The sequence below is a fragment of the Bufo gargarizans genome, chromosome 10, assembly GCF_014858855.1.
Source record: "Bufo gargarizans isolate SCDJY-AF-19 chromosome 10, ASM1485885v1, whole genome shotgun sequence".
NCBI lineage: Eukaryota > Metazoa > Chordata > Amphibia > Anura > Bufonidae > Bufo > Bufo gargarizans.
The window spans coordinates 23,851,994-23,875,808 of NC_058089.1; the positions used below are offsets into that span (position 1 = coordinate 23,851,994).

The 23,815-nt window shown below is 43.2% G+C and overlaps 1 protein-coding gene across 3 annotated transcripts in view; it reads right to left on the minus strand.

Annotated features, from left to right (window-relative positions):
- Window positions 1–2,419: 2,419 nt before the first annotated feature.
- SYT7 (synaptotagmin 7) overlaps window positions 2,420–23,815 on the minus strand; it is a 415,280-nt gene continuing 393,884 nt past the window's right edge. For all 3 annotated transcript variants that reach the window (XM_044270331.1, XM_044270329.1, XM_044270330.1), the window contains 3 exons: window positions 12,409–12,523; window positions 6,649–6,848; window positions 2,420–4,027 (listed from right to left, as the gene is read on the minus strand). In XM_044270331.1, coding sequence (XP_044126266.1) covers window positions 3,923–4,027; window positions 6,649–6,848; window positions 12,409–12,523 — 420 coding nt within the window. In that variant the 3' untranslated portion in view covers window positions 2,420–3,922. The remainder of the gene's footprint in view (window positions 4,028–6,648; window positions 6,849–12,408; window positions 12,524–23,815) is intronic.

A 23,815-nucleotide genomic window follows, 5' to 3' on the forward strand; every position in this document is an offset into this window, starting at 1 on the left:
ATGATCATTTCTCTTGGCGGATCCTTTATTGCATTATCGCTTCTGTGATCTGTCATACTGTATGTGCTGTTACATTTGCAACATCAGAGTAATTTAATACAATCATTAAAGGGGTTCTCCAGGCATTTGGACTTATTAGGTCATGATGTTAACCTGTGTAGGAAAGCTCTTTTACATAGAGGTTGCCCTCCCTCGCTCCCCCTATGCCACCATCTCCACTGCACTGTTGCACTCTTCTGCCCTGGTCCTGACCAGATATGGCCTTTTCTGCTCCTGTTCAGCTGACTTGACTGTAAGTGCCCACATCTGGTAAGGACCCAGGCAGAAGAGCCTACAGCGCGCAACAATGCAACAGAAATGGTGGCATCAGGTGACAGATGGAGGGTAAGTCCTATGTAAAAGAGCTTCCCTGCACAGGTTAGAACTGTGCCCCAATTAGTCCAAATGCCCAGAAAACCTCTTTAACTACCATTACTAGTGGTAGTGGAGCACTTTCAATTGAGAAATGCCACTCAACTGCTATGGGGCCCAGGGGGAGGAGGGGCCCGTGCTGAACTTCCTCTTGTTTTCTGTACAAGAAAACACTGCATTTTCATGCAGCAGCCACCAGAGAGGAGCTCAATGCAAAGAGATTATTTCAGCTTCCATTCTGTTAAATGGTACCTGTACATTCCTATGCACTGAGCTCCCCCTAGTGGTGGCTGTAGGCAGACAGCTTTGTAATAGAAGGTAAGCAGAAGATTATATCAGTGTATTTTTGCCAGTTGTCTGGTAAATACATTGAGAAATATTGTGTTCAGAATAAATGCCATATTTATGAAGCACCGTATGAAGCACTTCTTCCTAGAAGTTGGATGCAGTGGGTGACTATTTTATTACAGTTTTTTTTAAACCAAATTTCTTCTGCTTATTAAAAAAAAACATAGATTTGCCAGAAGTCTGGGATGCTGCTCTTTGTTTTGCCTGGCAGTGATTGTTGCACACGTATTGGGAAATTTAATGGGGCATGGGGGCCCCATAATAAGTTTTGCTATAGGGCCCTATGTCTACCTGACTACCACTCATATGGTTTCAGTCATTACATTGTTCAGCCCCCTATTATGCTTATCTTACAGTGCACCATTAGTGTGACCGGGGGAAGGGGGCCCAGCATTGAACCTTCTTCTTTCTCTTCAAGATGTAAAAACACTGCATTTTCCATTAGCCACCACTAGAGGTAGCTCAGGGAAAAGATGATTACAGTAACTGTGTAAATTCCTATGCTCTGAGCTCCCCCTAGTGGTGGCTGCAGGCAGCCAGCTTTGGAATAGAAGTGGAGGAGGAGATTTATCAGCATATTTATGCCAGTTGCCAGGCGTGAATACATTGAGGAATATGGTGGTCATATGCCACCCTCTTGCGGTGTTTTTAAGATGAAGCACAGTATATGATTATAAACTTGGGGGTACTTTGGCATTATTAATTTAAGCAGGGGTTACTTGGCTTAAAAACATGGAGCAACTGTGCTCTAGTCTATCTATCTGTCAGTATTCAATTCATTGTGGAGTTGTCCGCTCATTAGTAGCTTGTGGAGATGAAGCAAGCAATCTGTCACTAGTGCTTCCCAATAGAGGGCTGTCTTCTAGTCTCTGATAGACACAATATCGACTCAGCAAATATATTATTATTGTTTGCACAGTATGAACAAATCTGCTATGGACTTGGACATTGTGTCCTGTGCGTGTAAAATGGTCAGGCCTATTATGAGCGGTTGGTTTTGTAAACGCTGCTCTTTCCTGATCTATATGTTAATTTATTTAATCAGTGGAATTGCCCATGAGGGATATTCAAAGAAAAGATTTTATGGCTGGGATCTATCTTTAATGTGAATTATTAAATTATTCATCATAAGCTGTTTTGCTCTTAACTCCTTCGCTTTGAGAGAAACAGGTTGGACATGACTGTCTTCAAGAAAAGAAAATAATGACCACCAGGTCTCGGCAACAGTTCGTTCCACATGGAAAACCTAGACAGAAACCAGAGGTAAGTGGGTAGACGAACTAGTCAGAGATCAGATTTCAATACTGAGCTTACCGTGGTTTATGTATGTCTTTTCTGATTGGGTACCATGAAATGACCCTCAAAGTAAGGTTTAAGCTATTGCAATCTCCAGACAGAAACTGAACATGCATTGTTTGCTGAAATAAATGGTGTCCGTCCTTTTGCTCACATTCTGATATGTGATAGAGATGAGGTCAGACTGGCCTACTAGAGTACCAGAGAATCTTCCGGTGGGCCCAAGCTCTGGATACCATACTGGGTCCTAAAGGTCCAGGATAAAACAAACATTTGGAGCCAATCACTTGTCTCTAGACTTTATTGGTGATACAGAGGTTGGGCCCCAAGAATAATTTCATCTGGTGAGCCCAAGGAACCACAGTCCAACACTGACAACGATCATTAGGTTTTAAACACTTAACACCATTTGTCCTTGTGTTCATATTTAACAGCATTTATTTAATCTTAGTTCAGATATATCCAATTAGACTAGTGAGAATAATTCACTTTTAATGGGTACAATAGGTTTTACCCCTTGTTTCCACACATCAGTATGTCATACTTAAAACTCAGTTTTGACTTTATACATGGGACTCTGGAGCCTGGAGAACAGGAGACCCTGGGGGATCTCCAAGGCCTCGTCCTGGAAGACAAAATGGCTGGTGATGCTCAAAAGGCAAGGGGACCCTGATACACACAGGTTACACCACATAATCACCAGGAGAGAAGGGGACTGGGCCAGAGACTCATCCTTCCTTCCAGGAGGCTGGGAATACTGAGCTCCATATTTCGTGACAGGGGTAGCATTCTCTTTGGCTCTAACAATAAACTTCCTGCTGCCAGCGAGGGCTGGAACCAATGCAATGCGGACCTCAGTGGCAGCAAAACGTGGCTACCCAATATCAATGATCTCTATAAATTCTAGACAACAATAAAAGCTTAAGATCACAATCCCCCCTTCAACACAACATTGTCTGTGACATTTTTTTTTAAAAAAACCTTTCATTTTTTTTAGAGAAACTCTGAAAAATAACCTATTTTGTGAAAAACAGAATTCAAAATAAAAAAAGGAGGCAACACTCAAAGAAAGCTACAAAGAATCACGGTACAGAGATACGCAGGCGAACCAAAGCGTCATCCCAGCCTGCGAAAGGGAAGATAAGAAGGAAAGGGGTGAGCTTTGAGAAACACCCACACATACAAACATACGCACAATCACACATTGCTGTACGCACATTGGACACCGACAACCACACACGTACAGTAAAGAGCCAGTGGAGCAGAATCCACCCTAACTCTACCTCCATGTTCCATCAAACGGTACATGAGGAGGTGTCTAAGACGCAATAACACAGGTATTGCCTTTATCTTTGCTTTCTATAAAGAAAAACGAACCCTGAAAAGAATTCTGGGGTTCATCGCACCTTCGCACCACTACAAAAAGTGAGTTGTTACATTGCTAACCACCTCAGGCACACTATAGCACCCTTGCAGCTAACATGTATTTGTAGAAGCCATGGAAAGTTTGCAGGCTTGGCCACCCAGAGAGAAGTTTCCTGCGGGAAGTTCTCTTCCTGCTCTTCTCAGCGTCTCTGTAACACTGTGTTGGGAAGTTGAGCCGCACCTTATGAAGCCAGAAGGAAAACTGCAGCCGTGTCTGGTATAACAAATATAAGGAAAGTTTTAGAGCACAATCCTTGTTGAAGAGCTGCAGATGGCACAGGTTGGCCCAGGGGCATCCTGTTACCTAAAGTTCCAAGCTGGCGATTCCTTATATAAGCCTGCAGGCTGTGTTTGTGCAGACAGTAAGAGCGTGGCCAATGCATTGGTTTGGTTGGAGGTAACCGAAGACAGGAGATCACAGAGTGCAGAAAAATCCATAAGCTCAGGCCTTGAGTTGGTGCCATTGTGCTACCGCTGTTCTTGGATGGGAAATCATGTCTTTCCAGTGCTTCACCTCTCCAGGACCACTCTTCCAAGACAGGTAGATCTGCAGACAGGATGATAACAGTTAGAAGATATATGGATTTTTGGTGTATTAAACAGACAACCTAATAGTCTTCAAGTATTTGTATTACTGAGGTAGGCCTCACTTCAGAGGTGGACAGGGAACTTGACCCAGGGAACTTGACTTTGGAAAAAAACCTTAAAGTTACCCCATGTTGTAGGTGGATCCAAATTGACAGAAGGCGAGGCAAGTAGGGCCAACATATGCAGGCAGGGACAACAGAAGTAGGCAGAGCCAGCAATACTATGGTACAGAACACTATACCGCCCCAGCAGAACCAAATACCATAGTGCAGCACAAAATACTGCCACCTGCGCCACAGTATTCAACTGAGGATGACGATACAGTTGAATTCAGGAGGGCACCTGCGGCCACTGGCCAGGGTCATAGGAGAGAATCAGATCATTATGTACCTGGCTGGTGTATGTGAAGAGGGCTTGGGTGGCCCCCAAGGCATAGGCCCACTGGTAAATTTCTCTGTAGGGTCTATAGCCAATCCACCCCTGCCTCACTTGCCAAATGAAGACCTGTGATATTGGGTCAGTTTTCCTAAAGGCTTTTTTAATTGTAATGGGGCTTACTGTAAACTTTGACTGGTGGTGCACAAGTATTTATGGTTCCTCTGAATCTTTGTGTGGTTTTCTGCCTCACATTCCTGCTAACAGTTATAAGTGAGGGGGCATCAATCCCCAAACTGGTTGTGAATGATCTTGAAAGTACAGCTTTAGGGTCCATTCACACGTCCGTTATAACACTCCGTTTCCCTTCCGATTTAAATCGGAAAGTTTTTTCGGATCCATTAATTTCAATTGCCTCTGCAAAAATGCGGACACCAATCATAGTGCTGTCCGAATCACGGAATCTGTTCCGTTTTCCTATTTTTGAGTATGCGGATCCTGAAAAAAAATGAAGCTTGTCCTACTTTCTGTCCGTTTTTCGGGTCCGTTGTCCATTCAAGTCAATGGATCGGATGCGGATGACATGCACAAAACCATCACGGAATGTCATCCGATTTTGCGGATCCGTTGACAAAAAAATGGATGGAAAAAGAAAAACGGAATAACGGAAACACGGAACGGATTCGGAAGCACGGAAGGTTGCACTGAAAAACGGATCTGCAAAAAAAAGGAATGTTTATCTGGAAAGGTAAAAATACTGACGTGTGAATGGACCCTAAAGTGCAATAAACGCATATGTCAAGAAACCTCAAAATTCTAAAAGTTCTAGTTTTTGGCTGATCAACAAATTTTAAAATTCCAGTTTTGGGCTGAGCAACAACCTTCCAGATGTTGCTTACCTGGGGTTATGTGATGCAGAAGATCTACCGGAAAGGAGGTTTCCTGTCTATTACACTTTACCAAGACCCTATCAGCACCTGCACAGCGTGTCTTCATGCACTTTTTGGTAATCCATATGCAAAAATACACCTTCTGAAGGACACTGTAATATCCAGCAGAAGTTGCATTTCTATACAGATGAGTGACACAACTCCTTTCATGTTCTGATGGTGTTAGGTGTCATCTGAGATAGGCAAGGACAGCTTGTCTCAATGCATAAGATGGATTTCCAGATTTTACTCATCTAAAATATTAAAATAGACTTTAAGCAACCCTTCAGCCTCATTTGCTTCTGTATATGTGTAACAATTACCTGATAATCTTATTTTTTTCACTGGTGGATTTGTAATCTTTTTTTTTTTTTTGTCATTCTGCCTTTGACCTAACAGAATTCTGACCTCCATGCACTAACTTCCTGCTGACCCTGTGATAGACTTGTGTTTATACACAGCATCCAATCAGAGGAGGCAGTGCTGCAGTGGGGAGGGGCAAGCAGCAGCTTGAACCAATGATGAGACGGGTGGTACAGTATGTCTCAGACCACCTCAGACTTCCTGTAGACACTGTAGACAAGCTGTAGTCATGGATCACGGCTCTGCTTGAAAATGAGCTGAGAAAATAAGCACCCAAGCACACAGCGCTGATAGAAATTACTGGCGGATAATTATCGTCTATGGCTAGTGTATTTTGTAGCATTTTTGGGCTCATGACTGGAGGTTACTTTAAATATCTTTTCCGACCATAACACTGAAAGACACAACCTTATTTTAATTTCTGCCTCGTTCTTCTTAACATTCAGCTACAGCTATCTATTTTTTTGTTTTTTGTCGTTTCTAATATATCTCCTCCTAATGCTAATCCACTCACAACTCCCTCATATTTGGCATCCAATTAACACATCTGTCTTCTCTACAATCCAAGCGAAATGCTGCAGTTACCCTCCTCATCTGTCATTGTGCAATGCAAATCCCTTCACTGCCTTGCCATGAATTCCTTTACAATCCCTCACTCTCATATATAAATCTCTTAAACACGTTTCATATTAAAACCAAGATCCTTCTGGTCCAATTACTTATAATGAAAACGGGGGCAAAAGTACTTAACGTGGGAAGCAAGTGACGTCTATTTTTGCTTTGGGAGTAGGCAGTAGTGATGTGTGAGCAGTACAGTAATCTTCATCTTATAATTATTTTTGGGGGTAGGTCTCCATTAAAGAAGAGCTGGAGTTATTTAGCATTTCCCTAAATATTTCCCCATCGTACTTACCTTGCCAATTACGTCATTACGACTTAGCCTGTCTTTGTCCATGACAGTTATGATGATGGTCGTCTCCCTAAGTTTCTCGGTGGGCACCTCGAAGATGAAAGATTCATTGAAGATGGGATTTAAACACCTCTTCATGACCACCGTCTTCTTCTTCTCAACCCTCTTATCCTTATACATGAGCCAAACCTTAACATAAGGGTCTGTGAAGTAGAAAAGTGACATCATCAATAAAATAAAAAAGGCAAAGTATTTTGCCACCATTTTTTGGGGGTTTCACCAAACTCTTCTCCCATCCAGTCAATGTATAGTTCACCACAGGCATGAACAGAGGGCACGTGGTTTTATATAAAAAATACAATTGGGCTACCTCTTAAAGCGATTGTCTGGCCTAATTAAAAAACTTACGGCAGTGTGTTGAAAAAATAAATAAAATTCTCACCTTTCCAGACGCTCTCCATTCCAGCAACGCAGGGTCTGGTAGACCCTGCTGGACTGGAAGTGACGTGGTATGTTCTTGGTCATGGGACCACTGTAGCCAATCAATGGCCTCAGCAGTCACTTGTGCAAGTACGGTACGTCACTGCAGTGATGTGCCGTCATACACCAGCAAGCTTTACCAGTGACTGCAGTCTTAATACATTCCCCCAGGTGTCTTCTAGGAAACTCCACATGTACATTATTATTAACAAAGGGGTATAACAAAGGTGTTCTTCATTAGAAGCCTTGCTTTTAGGGAAGAATACTGTGCCTCATGGCGGCACCATACAAGGTGCCTATGCAGTGCCCCAGAGGACTACTGCAAATGTGTAATTACTGCTAAAAGGGTTAATTTAATATTGCTGAGTTAAAAGTTTTTTCTTGCTAAAGTACATATTTCTATATGCACTGTGTATAACTAATAGCAATGTATGTTAACACTGGCATATTTGGTTAGGTTGTCAGGATGATGGACTTGGTCTGACCCCTGGTTAGTTAGTTGGAGCTGAGCTACAGACAAGACCTACATGTGCAAGCTCCAGTAGACTAGGCCTATGTCCAGAAAACCTTTCTCTCTGAGAGAAGCAACTTTGTCATCAGAGTACCCCTGAAGGAAACAGAACAGACATCTTAGAAGGTCCAGAACCAGCAAGGCCCGTGTAAGATAACACCAGTAAGGTACCACCCTTTATAGCAAATGATTTTTACTGCTGTGGAAAGGGTTAATTGCTTACAACACCCACCACACTTTGAAATGGACTGGCCATCCAGATCTAAATTCTACACCCCTCAGCCTTGGAACTGCAGAGGTTGTTAGCAAGTACAGAAAAGCACATCTGTGGTTATCTTGGAAAGTTTCTAAGTGTATTAGAATGGGACTCAGCGACTACTATCACCAACACTGCTGCTGCCCATACACAGCTATTGGGGAAAGTAAACTCTGTGATATACCTCAGGACTGTAGTAAATGCTGCTGTTTGTATAACAGCTGTTAATACACCGCCAGCTAATATTGAGAGACTTTATACCTATGCAAAGTTTTGAAGGGGGCAGACACACTGGCCGTCTGACTGTGTGGTTTAGCTCTGTTGTTTATGTCTGGAAAATGCTTACTCATTCCCATAGACTTGCATTGAAACTCTCTACAAACAGCAACTCCCATCATCGATTTAGTAAAGAAAGACTTTATTTATTTCAACCAACAGGCCAGATTATTGACTCAATCATCCATCTGCTGGCCCTGCATCAATACTCCTGCCTTGCACCCTGCCAACATCTAGGACACCCTAACTACCATCAGGCAGGAGTCCCAGAAGCTCAGGGATGCCCTGAGGGAAGAAAGGGTGCACCCTCAATTCACTGTGCGTGGCCCAGGGAGAGCCAGTGTGAGGAATTCCACCCTCATAGCCACAACCACTACCCCCATTCATGCTACCCCTCCGGTCGCTGCACCTTCAGGTCTTAAGCACAGACCAGTAGCCATTAAAATCCAAATGAAGCCTCAAAGCCTCATCCACATAGAACTTGTAGGGACCCACACAAAGTTCCTATAGCTCCTTAATATTGAGCCAAAGGCGCTCCATGAGCCACTATTTAGTGCTCCCTACATTGCCGTATTACATATATATTCTCTCCTAGAAGCATTGCTGTTGTGAAATTGGAAAGGGACAGTAGCATGAAGCTCCATGGACACCATATTACCGCTCTGTAGATCTCACAGGATGTATAAACTGTAAAATGCTTGAGGCCTAATGCTGTGACATTACGGTGCGAACATAAAAATGGCTGCCAAAATCTTCAAATTAGATGAAACATCTGTTACTAAATAAAATCTGCATGATTATGATGGATCACATAAACACAGTGTGAAACTTTTAATGGCTTTTCAGGTAAATCTCAGATAAAGTAGTAAAGCAATAGAGGAATTACATTTAGTATAGAATTTTAGTATAAAATTACATTGCAAAGGCAATGCATTCCCAATAGGAGGTACAGTAACTGTAAGCTATTACATGAAATTGTATGTTTGCACCCATTCTGTTTACTGCATTCAGCTAATTAATTATTAACCTTTTTGGACTTGTTTACACATAATCTTAAACAGCAGGAGTATTCACATTAGACCTCATGCACACAGCCATATTTTGTAGTAATGTACGATCTGAAGTTTTTGCGGACTGCACACAGACCCATTCATTTCTAAGGTTTCACAAAATAAAATGGACAGCACACGGCATCAAGGACCTTGTCCTCTCCTGGATCACATCATACCTCACAGACCGGACGTTTAGCATCTCCCACTCTCACTCCACCTCCTCCTCTCATTCCCTCTCTGTTGGTGTCCCGCAAGGCTCTGTCCTAGGACCCCTGCTCTTCTCTATTTACACTTTCGGCCTGGGACATCTGATAGAGTCCCATGGCTTTCAGTATCGCTTTTATGCTGACGACACACAAATCTACCTCTCTGGTCCAGACATCACCACCTTACTATCCAGAATCCCACAATGCCTATCTTCTATATCCTCCTTCTTCTCCTCTAAATTTCTAAAACTTAACATAGATAAAACAGAATTAATCATTTTTCCCCCATCTTGCTCAACTTCCTCAACAGACCTATCTATTACGATCAATGGCTGCACACTCTTCCCGGTCAACCAAGTCTGCTGCCTTGGAGTGACCTTAGATTCTGCCCTCTCCTTCAGACCGAACATCTAAGCCCTTTCCACCACCTGCCGCCTTCAACTCAAAAACATCTCCTGCATCCGTGCATTCCTCAACCAAGGGTCTGCAAAAATGCTTGTACATGCCCTGATCATCTCCCGCCTAGACTACTGTAACATTCTCCTCTGTGGCCTTCCATCTAGCACTTTTGCACCCCTCCGATCTATCCTAAACTCTGCTGCTCAGTTAATACACCTCTCCCCTCGTTTCTTCTCTGCCTCACCCTCTGCCAATCCCTTCACTGGCTCCCCATTGCCCAGCGAATTCAGTTCAAAATACTAACAAATACTTATAAAGCCGTCCACAACCTGTCCCCTCCGTACATCTCTAAGGTACTTTACCGATACATCCCCACACGTAATCTCCGATCCTCATAAGACCTCCTTCTCTCCTCTAATCACCTCCTCCCACAATCGCCTCCAAGATTTCTCCCGTGCATCCCCCATACCCTGGAACGCTTTACCCCAACATATCAGACTCTCACCTACAGTGAAATCCTTCAAAAGAAAACCTGAAAACCAACCTCTTCAGACAAGCCTACAACCAGTGACTCTGCTGCCTCTATACCGCCATTACCAGCTTTACCCTCACCTACTGTGTCCTTCTCCCATACCATGTAGATTGTAAGCCCTCACGGGCAGGGCCCTCTCTCCTTCTGTACCAGTTTGTAACTCGTCTTGTTCATGCTTAGTGCTATCATCTGCATTATGTATCTGCACCGCTTATCATATGTACAGCGCTATGGAATGAATGGTGCTTTAATAATAATAATAAGACAGATGTCATCTCTATGCTGTCCTCATCAGTCTGTCCCTTCTGCAGATGATAGAATATGTCCTATTCTTGAGGACAAGAATAGTCATTTCTAGTAATGAGAGTGAGAAAAATGCAGATTGCACATGGAAGGTGTCTGTATGATCCGTGGTTTGGGGACTGCAGTATGGATGTGGCAGGTGCATGAGGCCTTATGGACTTTCTTTGCATAATTCGTAGACCTGCCCATATCTTCAGAACGTGTTTTTTTTAGTTTTTTTGCCCCTATTGGTACGCAAAGCCACCAACTCCCTACTTTATTGCACTTTGTAGGGTTAACTTGCACAGTGATTTATGTTGTTTGCACTTATACTGTTTCATATTGTTCAACTGCATTTATAGGTTTATTGTAATATATCATGTTCATTTGCACTGCTATTACACTATAGCTGCTCTGCAGAGTGGAAAGTGTTAATGCACAGCCAGCTAATACTGAGAAACTTTATGACTTTCTACCTATGCAAGTTTTGGAGAGAAAAAAAACCAGATGCACTCACCTTCTGACTGTCTGGTTTAGTTCTGGTCTTTATGTCTGAAGACTTGTTTATGTCTGGAAAATCTGCCTAGTCATTCTTATAGACTTGCATTGAAACTGTATACAAGTCTAGGACAGACTCAAATTTTAACATTGTTTCTGTTTAGGCTGTGCTTCTCTACTCCACCTCTCCCACTAGGAGGTTTTAGTTCAGCTAGAAACTGTATATAAGGAGAGAAGCCAGAGCCCCTGCTTTTCTGCAGATAGGGACCAGTGTTTAGTAGGAGAGACTCTGCCAGCCTGCATGAGTAACCAGAAGAAAATGTTGAGATGTGGATACTGAGCCACAGACCCCGGGTTACCAGCCTGTTGACCAAACTGCCAGGTGGATGATTAAGCTACAGACCCTGGGCCACCAGCAATATGGCCAGCGTACCGGCCTTTTGAGAGAGAAAGGGACAGCTAGCTCAGGCATTTACTCAGCATGATACCTTCTTCTGTAAGGGAGGAGACTAAAGAAGCCAGCTCAGTGCCTTGCCTTATAGTTTCAAAAAACCATTGACATGTCATAGTGACAGGTCCGAAGTTTTGATCTGTAGAGGGCTGGGGCTGGGACCTGAGGCCCCCTACCAATTGCTGAAATGAAAGGACAGAAGCGCTCAGCTGTGATTGCCTCTGCTCTGCTCTAACTCTGCACACAGTTAACGCTGCCTCCCCAAAGAAAGTCCAAGCAGAGCCAATCACAGCCGAGTACTACGCTCGGCTATCTCTGGTGCTCCCATAGAAATTAATTGAGCAGTGATGCACATTTCTGGCCAGCCACTCCATCCATTTCATGGGAACTCCACAGGGTTCGGTGGGCCCCTGTTCTCATGATTAGTAGGGGTCCCAGTGTTAAGAACCCAACCAATCTGATAGTTATCCCCTATCCTGCAGATGGGGATAACTTGTTAGAACCAGAATACCCCTTTAAGTCTACCAGCCTTTTTAGAAACTTTTTTTTTTGAATACTATTAATTATTTTTACATTTATTCTTTTACACAACTTTCTCCGGAATGTAATCTTACTGGCAAGATTTTAATTCTACAGAGCAGTAGAGTTGGTTATTATATTGTCTGTCAGTGCGGCTCTATTTCTAAATTATAACACTGGCTATGATAGCTCTAGTTGATTACATGAGAGGTATTTTATCTCTATTGTAATAATAGGCTTTTTCCAAAAATCTGTTTAACAAAGAAATGTGGTAAAAATTTTGTTAGAGGCTTGTACAGACCTGAGGTGCCCCCGATATCCATGGCTTTTAAATTCCGGGCTTTGATGATGTTGACAATGATTGAGTTTGCTGAGGGGTTGTAACAGAGCGACAGTAGCAATTCACCTCGGCTCCCCTGCAATATAAATATGCGAAATCAACAAAATTGGAAGTTTGATTATTATTCATTTTGTTCTAGATGAATGTAATCGACAGAAAGTGTATTCATCCATTGAAAAGGCAAACAGCATTCTGTATTCTTAGGAGAAAGTCAATTTTAGTGGTTTCAAGGGATTGTTCCAGTGTGCATCAACATCCTTTAAAATTATTTTATGAAGGTAGCTTCTGGTCCGTGCTCACATAACCATGTCCATTTAGCTCTTATTTTCCATGATGTGTCCATAGGCGGGGCAGTGATAGGGGAGTGTCTATGTAACTAGCTGGGTGGGAGGAGCTATAAGCTAGCTGGGTGTTGTTAGGGGCAGTGATAGGGGAGTGTCTATGTAACTAGCGAGGTGGGAGGAGCTATAAATTAGCTGGGCATTGTTATGGGCGGGGATAGGGGAGTGTCTATGTAACTAGCGAGGTGGGAGAAGCTATAAACTAGCTGGGCATTGTTAGGGGCAGTGATAGCGGAGTGTCTATGTAACTAGCTGGGTGGGAGGAGCTATAAACTAGCTGGGCGTTGTTAGGGGCAGTTATAGGGGAGTGTCTATGTAACTAGCTGGGTGGGAGGAGCTATAAACTAGCTGGGCGTTATTAGGGGCAGTTATAGGGGAGTGTCTATGTAACTAGCAAGGTGGGAGGAGCTATAAACTAGCTGGGCGTTGTTAGGGGCAGTGATACCGGAGTGTCTATGTAACTAGCTAGGTGGGAGGAGCTATAAACTAGCTGGGCGTTGTTAGGGGCAGTGATACCGGAGTGTCTATGTAACTAGCTAGGTGGGAGGAGCTATAAACTAGCTGGGTGTTGTTAGGGGCAGTTATAGGGGAGTATCTATGTAACTAGCGAGGTGGGAGGAGCTATAAACTAGCTGGGCATTGTTATGGGCGGTGATAGGGAAGTGTCTATGTAACAAGCGAGGTGCGAGGAGCTATAAACTAGCTGGGATTGTTAGGGGCAGGCGCTGTGGCAGAGGAAGAAGAATCATGGGTTTGGTTGGATAAAGCGATAGAACAAGTTGGAAACAAACCAGACTGATTGGTTTACACGGTGAATACAGGGTTAGCAGAGTCCAAATTGAAAAGATGTACATGAGGCATGCCACGGCATGATCTTATCTGTTAAAAACCATAGTAATCAAAGAAAACCCCTTTATGCTTAAGAATGTCAACCCTTAAAGGGAATGTCTCAGAAAATGTTTAGTGTTATTCATTGTGTAGAAGGGAAATAATGTGTTGGTTTGTAGGTTCTTGTTGTAGCTACTTATTTTTAAAATATTTCTTGGGATCTGTCATATTGGAGGCACATGCATCCTTCCTCTATAGGCAGTGCAGCAGAGTGTGTGCTTTATGGCAGGCGCAATTAAAGGGATTTAATAGTCAAAAAAAGTCCAATAAAAGACTAATAAAGTCACTAGGAAAAGATGGAGTATAATCCCTTCTCCAGAAACGAGGGATTAATTTGGGAACTGCAGATAGCATAATGTTATCTACGCCAACTAGGTCTTGAGCAGTGTTGCCATCTGCCATTAAGGATGACTCTGCTAACCATATCCCAGTCTGTACAGCAAAGCTGAAAAGTGAGCTACAGAAAATATGAGATGTCATCCTACTGTATGTGCTAGAGTCAGTGGCTATAGTTAATACACAAACATTTTTATATATCTTATTTATTAAAAGTTACATTAGCAGTTACCATACGTAAAAATAGAAGAAAAACGCCCCCAATAAAAACATATTTAAATATATTATTTTTGGATGATACGTTGAATTTGACTGTAATTTCTATTACGCTTTTCCAATAAATATACAAAGGGAAGAATCATAATACACTTAATTTGAAAAAAAAAATTGGTATATAGAAGTCCCTGATTCGTTTTCTACTGTGAAGAACAATTCTATTGAGCTCTTTAGCCATTACTGATTTCAGTTGCTCATTTTACAAAAGCGACAATTGCTTTGCTTTTTTTTCTGCTTATTACAGCTCCTGAAAGGTTTTTCATGCATCAATCTCTGGTTTCCTAATTGCAAATCTGCCTGGTTATCAAATGTTACCTCCTTGTTCCAATGCACTACTAAGCAGATTTTTCAGTCGAGAATCTAGTCAAGCCTGGAGATCTAATCAAAGCCATATTGGTTTGTTTTCTAGCTTTTCCAGATAGAGAAATTCCTCATAGACCTGCATTTACTGGTGATTTAAGTGGAAGAGCTCTTCCATTTTCCTCCAAGAAGAAACAAGGGCTCAGAAATATTTTGCCTCGGGACTCCTGTAGACCTTTTTTTGACCCTTCTGTGTGCTTCTGTAAATAATAATGTGTTTGCTCCGTCTGCTCGTTGCAATGGTTCCTGGATAAAGATAACTTGTTGTAAATGCCTATTAGATGCTCTGTACAGTGTCAGGGTTGCTTTGTATATTACGTGTGAAGTCCTGTTAATTGCTCTGCTGCTGTTGTGCTACTCTGGGCCTGCTTCGTGTAATGGGATTTACCCTCCACTACTGGCTCGAATGCAATAATAAAGCGTGCGATCGGCTCTCCAGATATCTGGCTTTGTTACAAGATCTTACAGGTGATATAAATATGCAGAGCGAGAACGTACAATTACATCCCTAGCAGAGACACAAACATACTATGTAGCATGCTCGCTTTGTTGGACCTATCAGGCCAATATCTTTTGGATGTAATAATTATATGCTGCGATGCAGCAGCTCTGACCCGAGGACAGTGTGGAGCGAAGGAATAAATGTGTGTGATCTACACAAAGCAGAGGGAGGGAGAACAGAAAATAATGGGCACGCCAATTAGAGGGTAGGAAACTATCTAATTTGTGTTATTGATACACTGTATGCCAACATTTATAGTCGTAAAACCTGTATTGTGTCAGACTGAATGAGGAGCCTGTCAGCAGAAGAACGGTGTTGGTACAGTTAGGTCTATAGATATGGATCACCATGCGGCTTGCTTTATGTAAGTACTATTTCATAATAGCTAATTATGGTTAAGCTTTTGCATTCATTTAGTTCACATTACCCATCTGTTTATCTGGCATATGAACGGTGGTCAGTACTCTTGGATATGGACTACTCAAAAGCAAAGCAAGAGAAATGGCATCTATCTATCTATCAGTAATGGGCAATGGGCATGGACCCACTGTACCAACTAATCGGTTTGACTTTGGACTAGTCCTAAGGGCTTTATCCTGGCATTTAATTTCATTTATGGGGATAAAGGGTGACAACCAGAGAAATGCCAGGATAAAGCCCTTAGGACTAGTCCAAAGTCAAACCGGTTAGTTGGTATAGGGGTATACACGCATCTACCCTTCGCTGCAGGGGACCCACCAGGCCTCTACCTCTTGGAATAGTCCTGGTGTACTTGGCAGCTGAACCATAGGCTTCAGAGACACTGAACCCTATGGTTCAGGCAGTACTTGTAGTTAGTAAATAGGCAGTACTTGTAGTTAGTAAATAGGCAGAAGTAAAGGCAGGTAGAGTTTGTGCAATTCTGTGAAACTATCTGAAGTCAGGACAGGCAGCAGAGTGTGAGTACAGTAGACAGGCTAAGGTCAGGGCAGAGTATTAGAGTCAGTAAACAGGCAGAAGTTTGGTACATGAGCAGATAATCAGAATAGCACATGTTTACTGGGAAACTAGAACCCTAAGCTCAGGCAAGGAGTGAAAGGGCAGTCCAGCATTTATAGCAGAAGCAGCTGTGCAACTGCACACAGAGCAAAGAGAGGAAGGGAGTGGTGATAATGGCAACAATGGGAGAAGTAGTAGTACAATGAATAATGTTCCTAATAGAAGTAGTGTGGCAGCAACAGACATGGGCTGCCAATAAAACACTATCTATATATATCCATCTATCTATCTATCGTTCATCTGAATGAATTTTATGCCAAATGATCTGCCTGGTAAACCAAATCAGAAATTGTGAACGCATCACTGAAATGTGATTAGCTGCACATGCAAATTTGTTGATGTGGATTCGTTTTGATATAGTGCATGCGCCAATGCTTGCCGTAACGGTGCATATGCTAGATTACTAAGGCTATGCGAGATGTGGGGCCATGTTAATCCCCAGAACCATGGGGATGCTCTCTCAAAAGTGTAAATTGGTTCACATGAACTAATCAATTTGTACAAATTGATTCACTCATCACTATCCGGCAGCCAAAATTTTTATATATATATATCTATGTTTGCACCCGTATACTCTACTATATTGAGCGTCCATTGCTTCCTGCTTTGCACAGATAGAGTAGAACTAATTTCTGGCTGCATTTCTTTCTCCTATCATCTGCTGCTGGATCTCATCCAATCTGCATTTCGAGTCTAGCCCTCTACTTAGAGAGATTTAACTAAAGTGGATAATCACCAGCTTGAAGCCAACAAAAGTGCCAAGTGTGTCATCTCCCAAATTCTTCAAGAGAACTCAACAGCATGGTATAGCTTATACTCTCATCTTTTGGGGTTTTATGGACTTTTCTGCTGTCTAAAGCACTGTCATCTCTTATACTAACTCTCTTAATATTGCTTTATCATCAAAGAACAACCTTTTATAGGGGCATAATAATAAGGAACCTTGGTTCAAAAGCTACTGTATATCGTGGCCCTCTCCCTAACTACTAATTACATGCTGCTATGTAAATTGTTAACAGACGTGGGCCCTCAAAATTTTTAGAATGGATTGCTGCCTTTTAACCAATCTATCTATGATGGCTATGCCACGGTCCTTTTATATGGAAGTCTGTTCAACTGTGATGCTGAAACACTATCCCCTTCTGTGGGTTCAGGTGCTGGCCCAAAGACAAAATGTTTAGGGCCTTTGAAATCCCTAAATTCAAGTCACATGAGGGCTATTGTTTTGGCATATAATGGCTAGAAGGTCCAGAGACCTCATCTTTTGACTCTGGTATTAGTGCTGGTATGAAACCCTCTAACATTTTTTGGGTAACAGACTGCCAACATGGGGACGTTTTTAACCCATTGCTGATGTAAGAAACTCAACAGAAACCAACCTTAACATTCAGTTTTAGAAGGGGGACAACTTGGGAGTACTGCAAGTCAGTGAAAATTTTGTTAAATGGGTTTCTTCAAGAGAGCAAACCATGTTAATATGTCCACCTCGCGACAGCCTCCTATATGACCCGGACCTGATGCTGTTTGCCTAACTCACTGATTACCATGGGTTAGAGGAGCCTTACCAGCTTCTGTTTAAGGTAGGGTTGACTTTGTGAGACAATTCTTTACTTTGTCTTTGTTTAACCCATTTTTTGACTTAAAAGGGTTATCTCATCATAGACATCGGGGACATTTTGCTAGGATATGTCCCCATTGTCTTTTAGGTGCGGGTCCCTGCTGGGACTCGCACCTATATCGGGAACGGAGCCCCGCAATGTGGTGGCTGGAGGACTCCGAAGTGGCCACCACCAAGCCAACTCCTTATAGAAGTAAATGGGAGTGCACCGCGCATGACCAGCCACTGCTTCCATTCACTTCTATGGACTCAACGGAAATAGCCGAGCCAGCGCTCAGCTATTTTCGCCGGCCCCATTGAAAATGAATAGAGGGCGGATGCGCAGTGTGCTCTCCTTCACTTTCGGGGCTCTTTTCTCTATATAGGAGCGGGTCCCAGCTGTGGGACCCACACCTATAAGACAATAGGGGCATATCCTAGTGATTCACATTATATTTTTGTCGGCCAAACCCACCGAGAATGGTGGGTTCGGCCAACGCACTAATGTGTCTGGGGATTTCCCAACTCTCCCTGAAAAAAGATGTTGGGAAGACAAGGATACGGTGAAATTGATATTTTTTGCACAATCCTTTGGAGATAAGCCACCATCAGAAGTGTCTGGCAGCATCTTCCTCCACTCTCCCCATAGCACACATCTAGCCAAATGGAACATGTGTGCGTGTGGGGAAGCTGGGAGAGAGACGGGAGAGATGGCTGTTGGCCGACAGCTATTGAATGTAGCTTTACCTAAGATGAAGGTAAGCACATACAAACTGTAGAGCTATACATAGGTTAATACATAGAGGAAACCATGTAATACATTATATACTAGTGGCCCAAAATTGTTCATTTTGATACCTCCTTAAACCTGTCAAGAAGATTCTAAGTATTGATGCCAACCAAAAAGATCCGACTCCACAAATTTTATGATTTATAGTTTGCATCATCTGTTTTGGCCCTATATTAAAAAAGCCAAAAAACTAGGTGACTAAAACTCTGATTTATTACATTTAACTGGGCTTTGAAAACAACACAACTGCAGGACAAACTAAACGTCCATATATACTATAGATGTGTCTTACTTGGAATACATTTTAAAAACTGGTTTATACAAGACTGTAGAAACCGTTTCTCTCTAACTGTAGACTGTTCCCAGAAATAGAATATTTCAGGCAACCGCTGTGTGTCTGTTCCAAGGTGCGTTTGAAGTAATAAAGGACTAGGTCAACAACCATCCAATTCAAGACTGTAAATGTTAATAACTACAAAGAGTCATGATGTTGGCGCTTGTTGAAACGGCCGCAGGAGCATTCTTGTGCCCCAAATTTCTGTAATAATAACATATACATTTAGGTTCTTTCAATGGATAGTAAAGTAAAGATGCTCCTATCAGTTCTATGCTATTAAAGATTCATGCCATGGATATGCCATCAGTGTGTAATCACTGGGGTTTCAACTGCAGGAAACATAGAAACATAGAATGTGTCCGCAGATAAGAACCATTTGGCCCATCTAGTCTGCCCAATATACTGAATACTATGGATAGCCCCTGGCCCTATCTTATATGAAGGATGGCCTTAGGCCTTAAACTGCTCCACTGTATTTTCAGCTACCATCTCTGCAGGAAGGCTATTCCATGCATCCACTACTCTCTCAGTAAAGTAATACTTCCTGATATTACTTTTAAACCTTTGCCCCTCTAATTTAAAACTATGTCCTCTTGTAGCAGTTTTTCTTCTTTTAAATATTCTCTCCTCTTTTACCTTGTTGATTCCCTTTATGTATTTAGCAGTTTCTATCATATCCCCTCTGTCTCGTCTTTCTTCCAAGCTATACATGTTAAGGTCCTTTAATCTTTCCTGGTGAGTGTTATCCTGCAATCCATGTACCAGTTTAGTAGCTCTTCTCTGAACTCTCTCCAAAGTATTGATATCCTTCTGGAGATATGGTCTCCAGTACTGAGCACAATACTCCAAATGAGGTCTCACTTTCACCGATCATGAGAATGGGCGCTGTGATCCCTTCTGATTTTAAAAGACATTGAGTTAAATTAGTAAAAGTTACAGTACCAGACAAAATGTACAGATGAGAGTGGAGTGGAAACTGGTAAAACTCAATTTAGGCTACTTTCACACTAGCGTTCGGGCGGATCCGTTCAGAACGGATCCGCCCATAATAATGCAGACGGAGGCTCCGTTCAGTACGGATCCGTCTGCATTATTTTAGCAAAAAAAAGCTAAGTGTGAAAATAGCCTAGTACGGATCCGTCCAGACTTTCAATGTAAAGTCAATGGGGGACGGATCCGCTTGAAGATTGAGCCACATTGTGGCATCTTCAAACGGATCCGTCCCCATTGACTTACATTGAAAGTCTGGACGGATCCGTACGGATCCGCACGCCTCCGCACGGCCAGGCGGACACCCGAACGCTGCAAGCAGCGTTCAGCTGTCCGCCTGTCCGTGCGGAGGCGAGCGGAGCGGAGGCTGAACGCCGCCAGACTGATGCAGTCTGAGCGGATCCGCCTCCATTCAGACTGCATCAGGGCTGGACGGCTGCGTTCGGGTCCGCTCGTGAGCTCCTTCAAACGGAGCTCACGAACGGAATACCGAACGCTAGTGTGAAAGTAGCCTTAGTCTGCGGTGCTTCGCTCTCATGCTCTATTGGGGTCTTAACAAATGTACCCACACTTGTCTTACATTGAACTCATATCCTAAGGATCTTTAATAATTTTTAAATATGGAACTCATTTGACAAAAATTCTAAATAAAAACAACTAAGCCTTTATGTAACAATGCAGGAGTATTAAAGGGGTTGCCCCATCTCAAACTTAGATGGCATATCACTAGAATACTACTCCTATACCCAAAACGGGCTACCAAAGTGAACATCTCCATTCACCTTTATGAGATTGCCTGAAATAGCAGAGCCGGCACAGGTGCTCTCCTTCACTTCCAGGGTCCTGTTCTGGAGATAGTAAGGGGTCCCAGAGGTGTAACCTGCACCTATCTGACTTTTATGGCATGTCGCTAGAATAGGCCATCAAAGTCTGAGATGAAAGAACCCTTTAACCACTTTACTACTTTTCAACTACCAGGGACATGAGCATAAACCCTTTCACTAGTCTAGATCACACAGAAAGAATGTATCGACCATCTTCTAACCCAGATCTCCAGGGATGTAGGCCTTAACCCGATCATTACCCTAAATCACCAGTGAAGCAGACAGTATTCCCTCAATTACCAAGTAGGCAGATACAAATTAAACCATTATCCTGGACCACAATGGAAGCAGGCATCCCCTCCCCTCCACTATCCTAGATCTCCAGAGAATCAGGCATTGACTCCACTGTTGCTCCAGACAATGAGAGATTATGATATTAACTCCTTCACTACCCTAAACCATCGTGAAACCAAGCTGCACCCCCTTCATTACACTAGACCACCAGGGAAGGTTGAAATAAGTCTGTACTTTTTTTTTTTTTTTTACTTATTTCCTGTAATGTAAAGAAAGAGATCTTGTAGTCCAAAAATGTATGGTACTTTCCGATAAGTTATTTTTCCAGAAAGACGATTTGCTGGTTGTAAAAAAGGGTAGGGAACATGCTTCATGATCTACAGCCTTGAAGATATAAGTTTATAAAGGAGATGTTTTTATAAAGCTTGTAACTTGTTGTCTAAAGATGCTCCACTTCCATGAACTCCTTCATTCTCTTAATATATGCTACTGCTTGGAACCGCTCCTCCAGAGATCCAGAGATGGGGTAGTTACAAGATTTTTCATTGCTTGGGGATAATAGGTTAACCAAAATGAGTTAAAGATTTTTTGATGGCAGATATTGATTTGGTGAACATGGGTAGTAGTATTACCCCTGGGAAACTGGGAAGTGGTATCCATTTATTAGGTGTGATAGTGAGAATGCAGTCTTAAAGGGGTTCTGCAGTTTGTTTAAACTGATGATCTATCCTCTGGATAGATCATCAGCATCTGATCGGCGGGTGTCCCACACCGGGGACCTCCTGGAGCACCGCTGCCTTCTCAAACAGCGATCAGATGCTGATGATCTAGCCAGAGGATAGATCATCATCAGTTTAAACAAAGTGCAGAACCCCTTTAACCTATCATTAGGTCACCAGCTTTACAAGGTTTGTTTTATGTTTTGGGTATATAGCCCTGTAAAAAGATGTCTAAAGACCACTGGCCTTCTGCTCCTCTGCAGGCAGAGACATGCAGGAAAAAACCTTTGTAGGATTAATCATAACTGTAAGGGCTCGTTCACACGACCGTGTGAAGCCCGTGCCCGTGCTGTGGACCGCAAATTGCGGTCCGCAATGCATGGGCACCAACCGTGGCCCAGCCGCATGGGGATCGTGGACCTATTCACTTGAATAGGTCCGCGATTCCTCCGTTCCGCAAAAGATAGAGCCCTAAGGGTCCATTCACACGTCCGCAATTTTTTTCTGGATTTTGCAGACCCATTCATTTTCAATGGGGCCGGAACGGATGCTATGTGATGTCCGCATCCGCATTTCAGGATCCGCACTTCCGGATCCACAATTCCGTTTCCCCCAAAAGATAGAACATGTCCTATTCTTGTCTGCAACTGTCGACAAGAAAAGGCATTTTCTATTATAGTGCCGGCGATGTGCAGTCCGTGAAATGCACATTGTCGTTGTCCATGTTTTGCGGATCCGCAAAACACCTACGGATGTGTGAATGGACCCTGAGCACTAGGCTACCAAGCACAGGACTTCCTCTCTCTGGTCAAGCATTATAGGCATAGCTATAATATATACCAGTTATTATCAGTGGTGTATCTTGGTTTTGTGCTGCCCTAGGCGAGACTAAACTCGGGCACCCCCCTAATATAAATTTGACCCACCCCTTCCTGTCACGGCCAAACCCCTTCCTCTGTAAACCCCACCCCTTCCTCTTTAGGCTCTACCCTTTCCTGTTTTGCATAACAATATTAATAAATGTATCGTGATAACGATATATATCGCGATAAATACCCGTTTAAAAGAAAAAAAAAACACAAGGAGACGTTATACTGTATGGGGCAGCCTCAAGGAGATGTTATACTGTATGGAGCAGCCTCAAGGAGACATTATACTGTATGGGGGCAGCCTCAAGGAGACGTTATACTACTGTATGGGGAAGCCTCAAGGAGACGTTATACTGTATGGGGGCAGCCTCAACGAGACGTTATACTGTATGGGGCAGCCTCAAAGAGACGGTATACTGTATGGGGGCAGCCTCAAGGAGATGATATACTGTATGGGGGACGGGGGCAGCCACAAGGAGACATTATACATACTGTATGGGGGCAGACATAAGGAGACGTTTATACTGTATGGGGGGCGGGGGCCGGGGCAGCCACAAGGAGACACTAAACTGTATGGGGGCTGCCACAAGCAAATAGTGCACTCTGCACTGTGTCATAAATGAAGGTGGTATGTGTGTCAGACTGTCTATGGTGGTCCTGGCCTCTCCTTGAGGCTGCCCCATACAGTCTGTATGGGGCAGCCTCAAGGAGAGGCCAGGGCCACCATAGACATTCTGACATACCACCTTTACTTATGAGTCTCACTCTCACAGTGCACTATTTTCTTTTTAACTCTCGTCTCACTCACTCCTGTTCCTCTGCCTGGACTGGACCTGGACATTCCTTGCAGGTTAGGTCAGGAGTCAGGCGAATTGGCCAACTCTGTTCTGTGACTGTCTGTGTGAGGAGGGAGGTATGTAGACTTTTCCTGTGGCTGCCGCTTGTGTTGTGAATATTCCGGCCCACTGCGCATGAGCAAAAAAGACAGCTCGGCGCAGGCGCAGTAGTTGAAAATTCCGGAACACCTAAGGTCGGGAGGAAGTCAGGAGGAGTCGGGAGAAGGGTCCCTGCTTCACTATGCGGCGCCGACGATGCCGCTCGCATAGTGAAGGATCGGCAAGTAGCGGACAAAGGGGAAAAAAAGTTTGGCACATTTTACTATCACTAGCCAAACAAGGCATTTTGCCGCCCCATTGGCAAGTGCCGC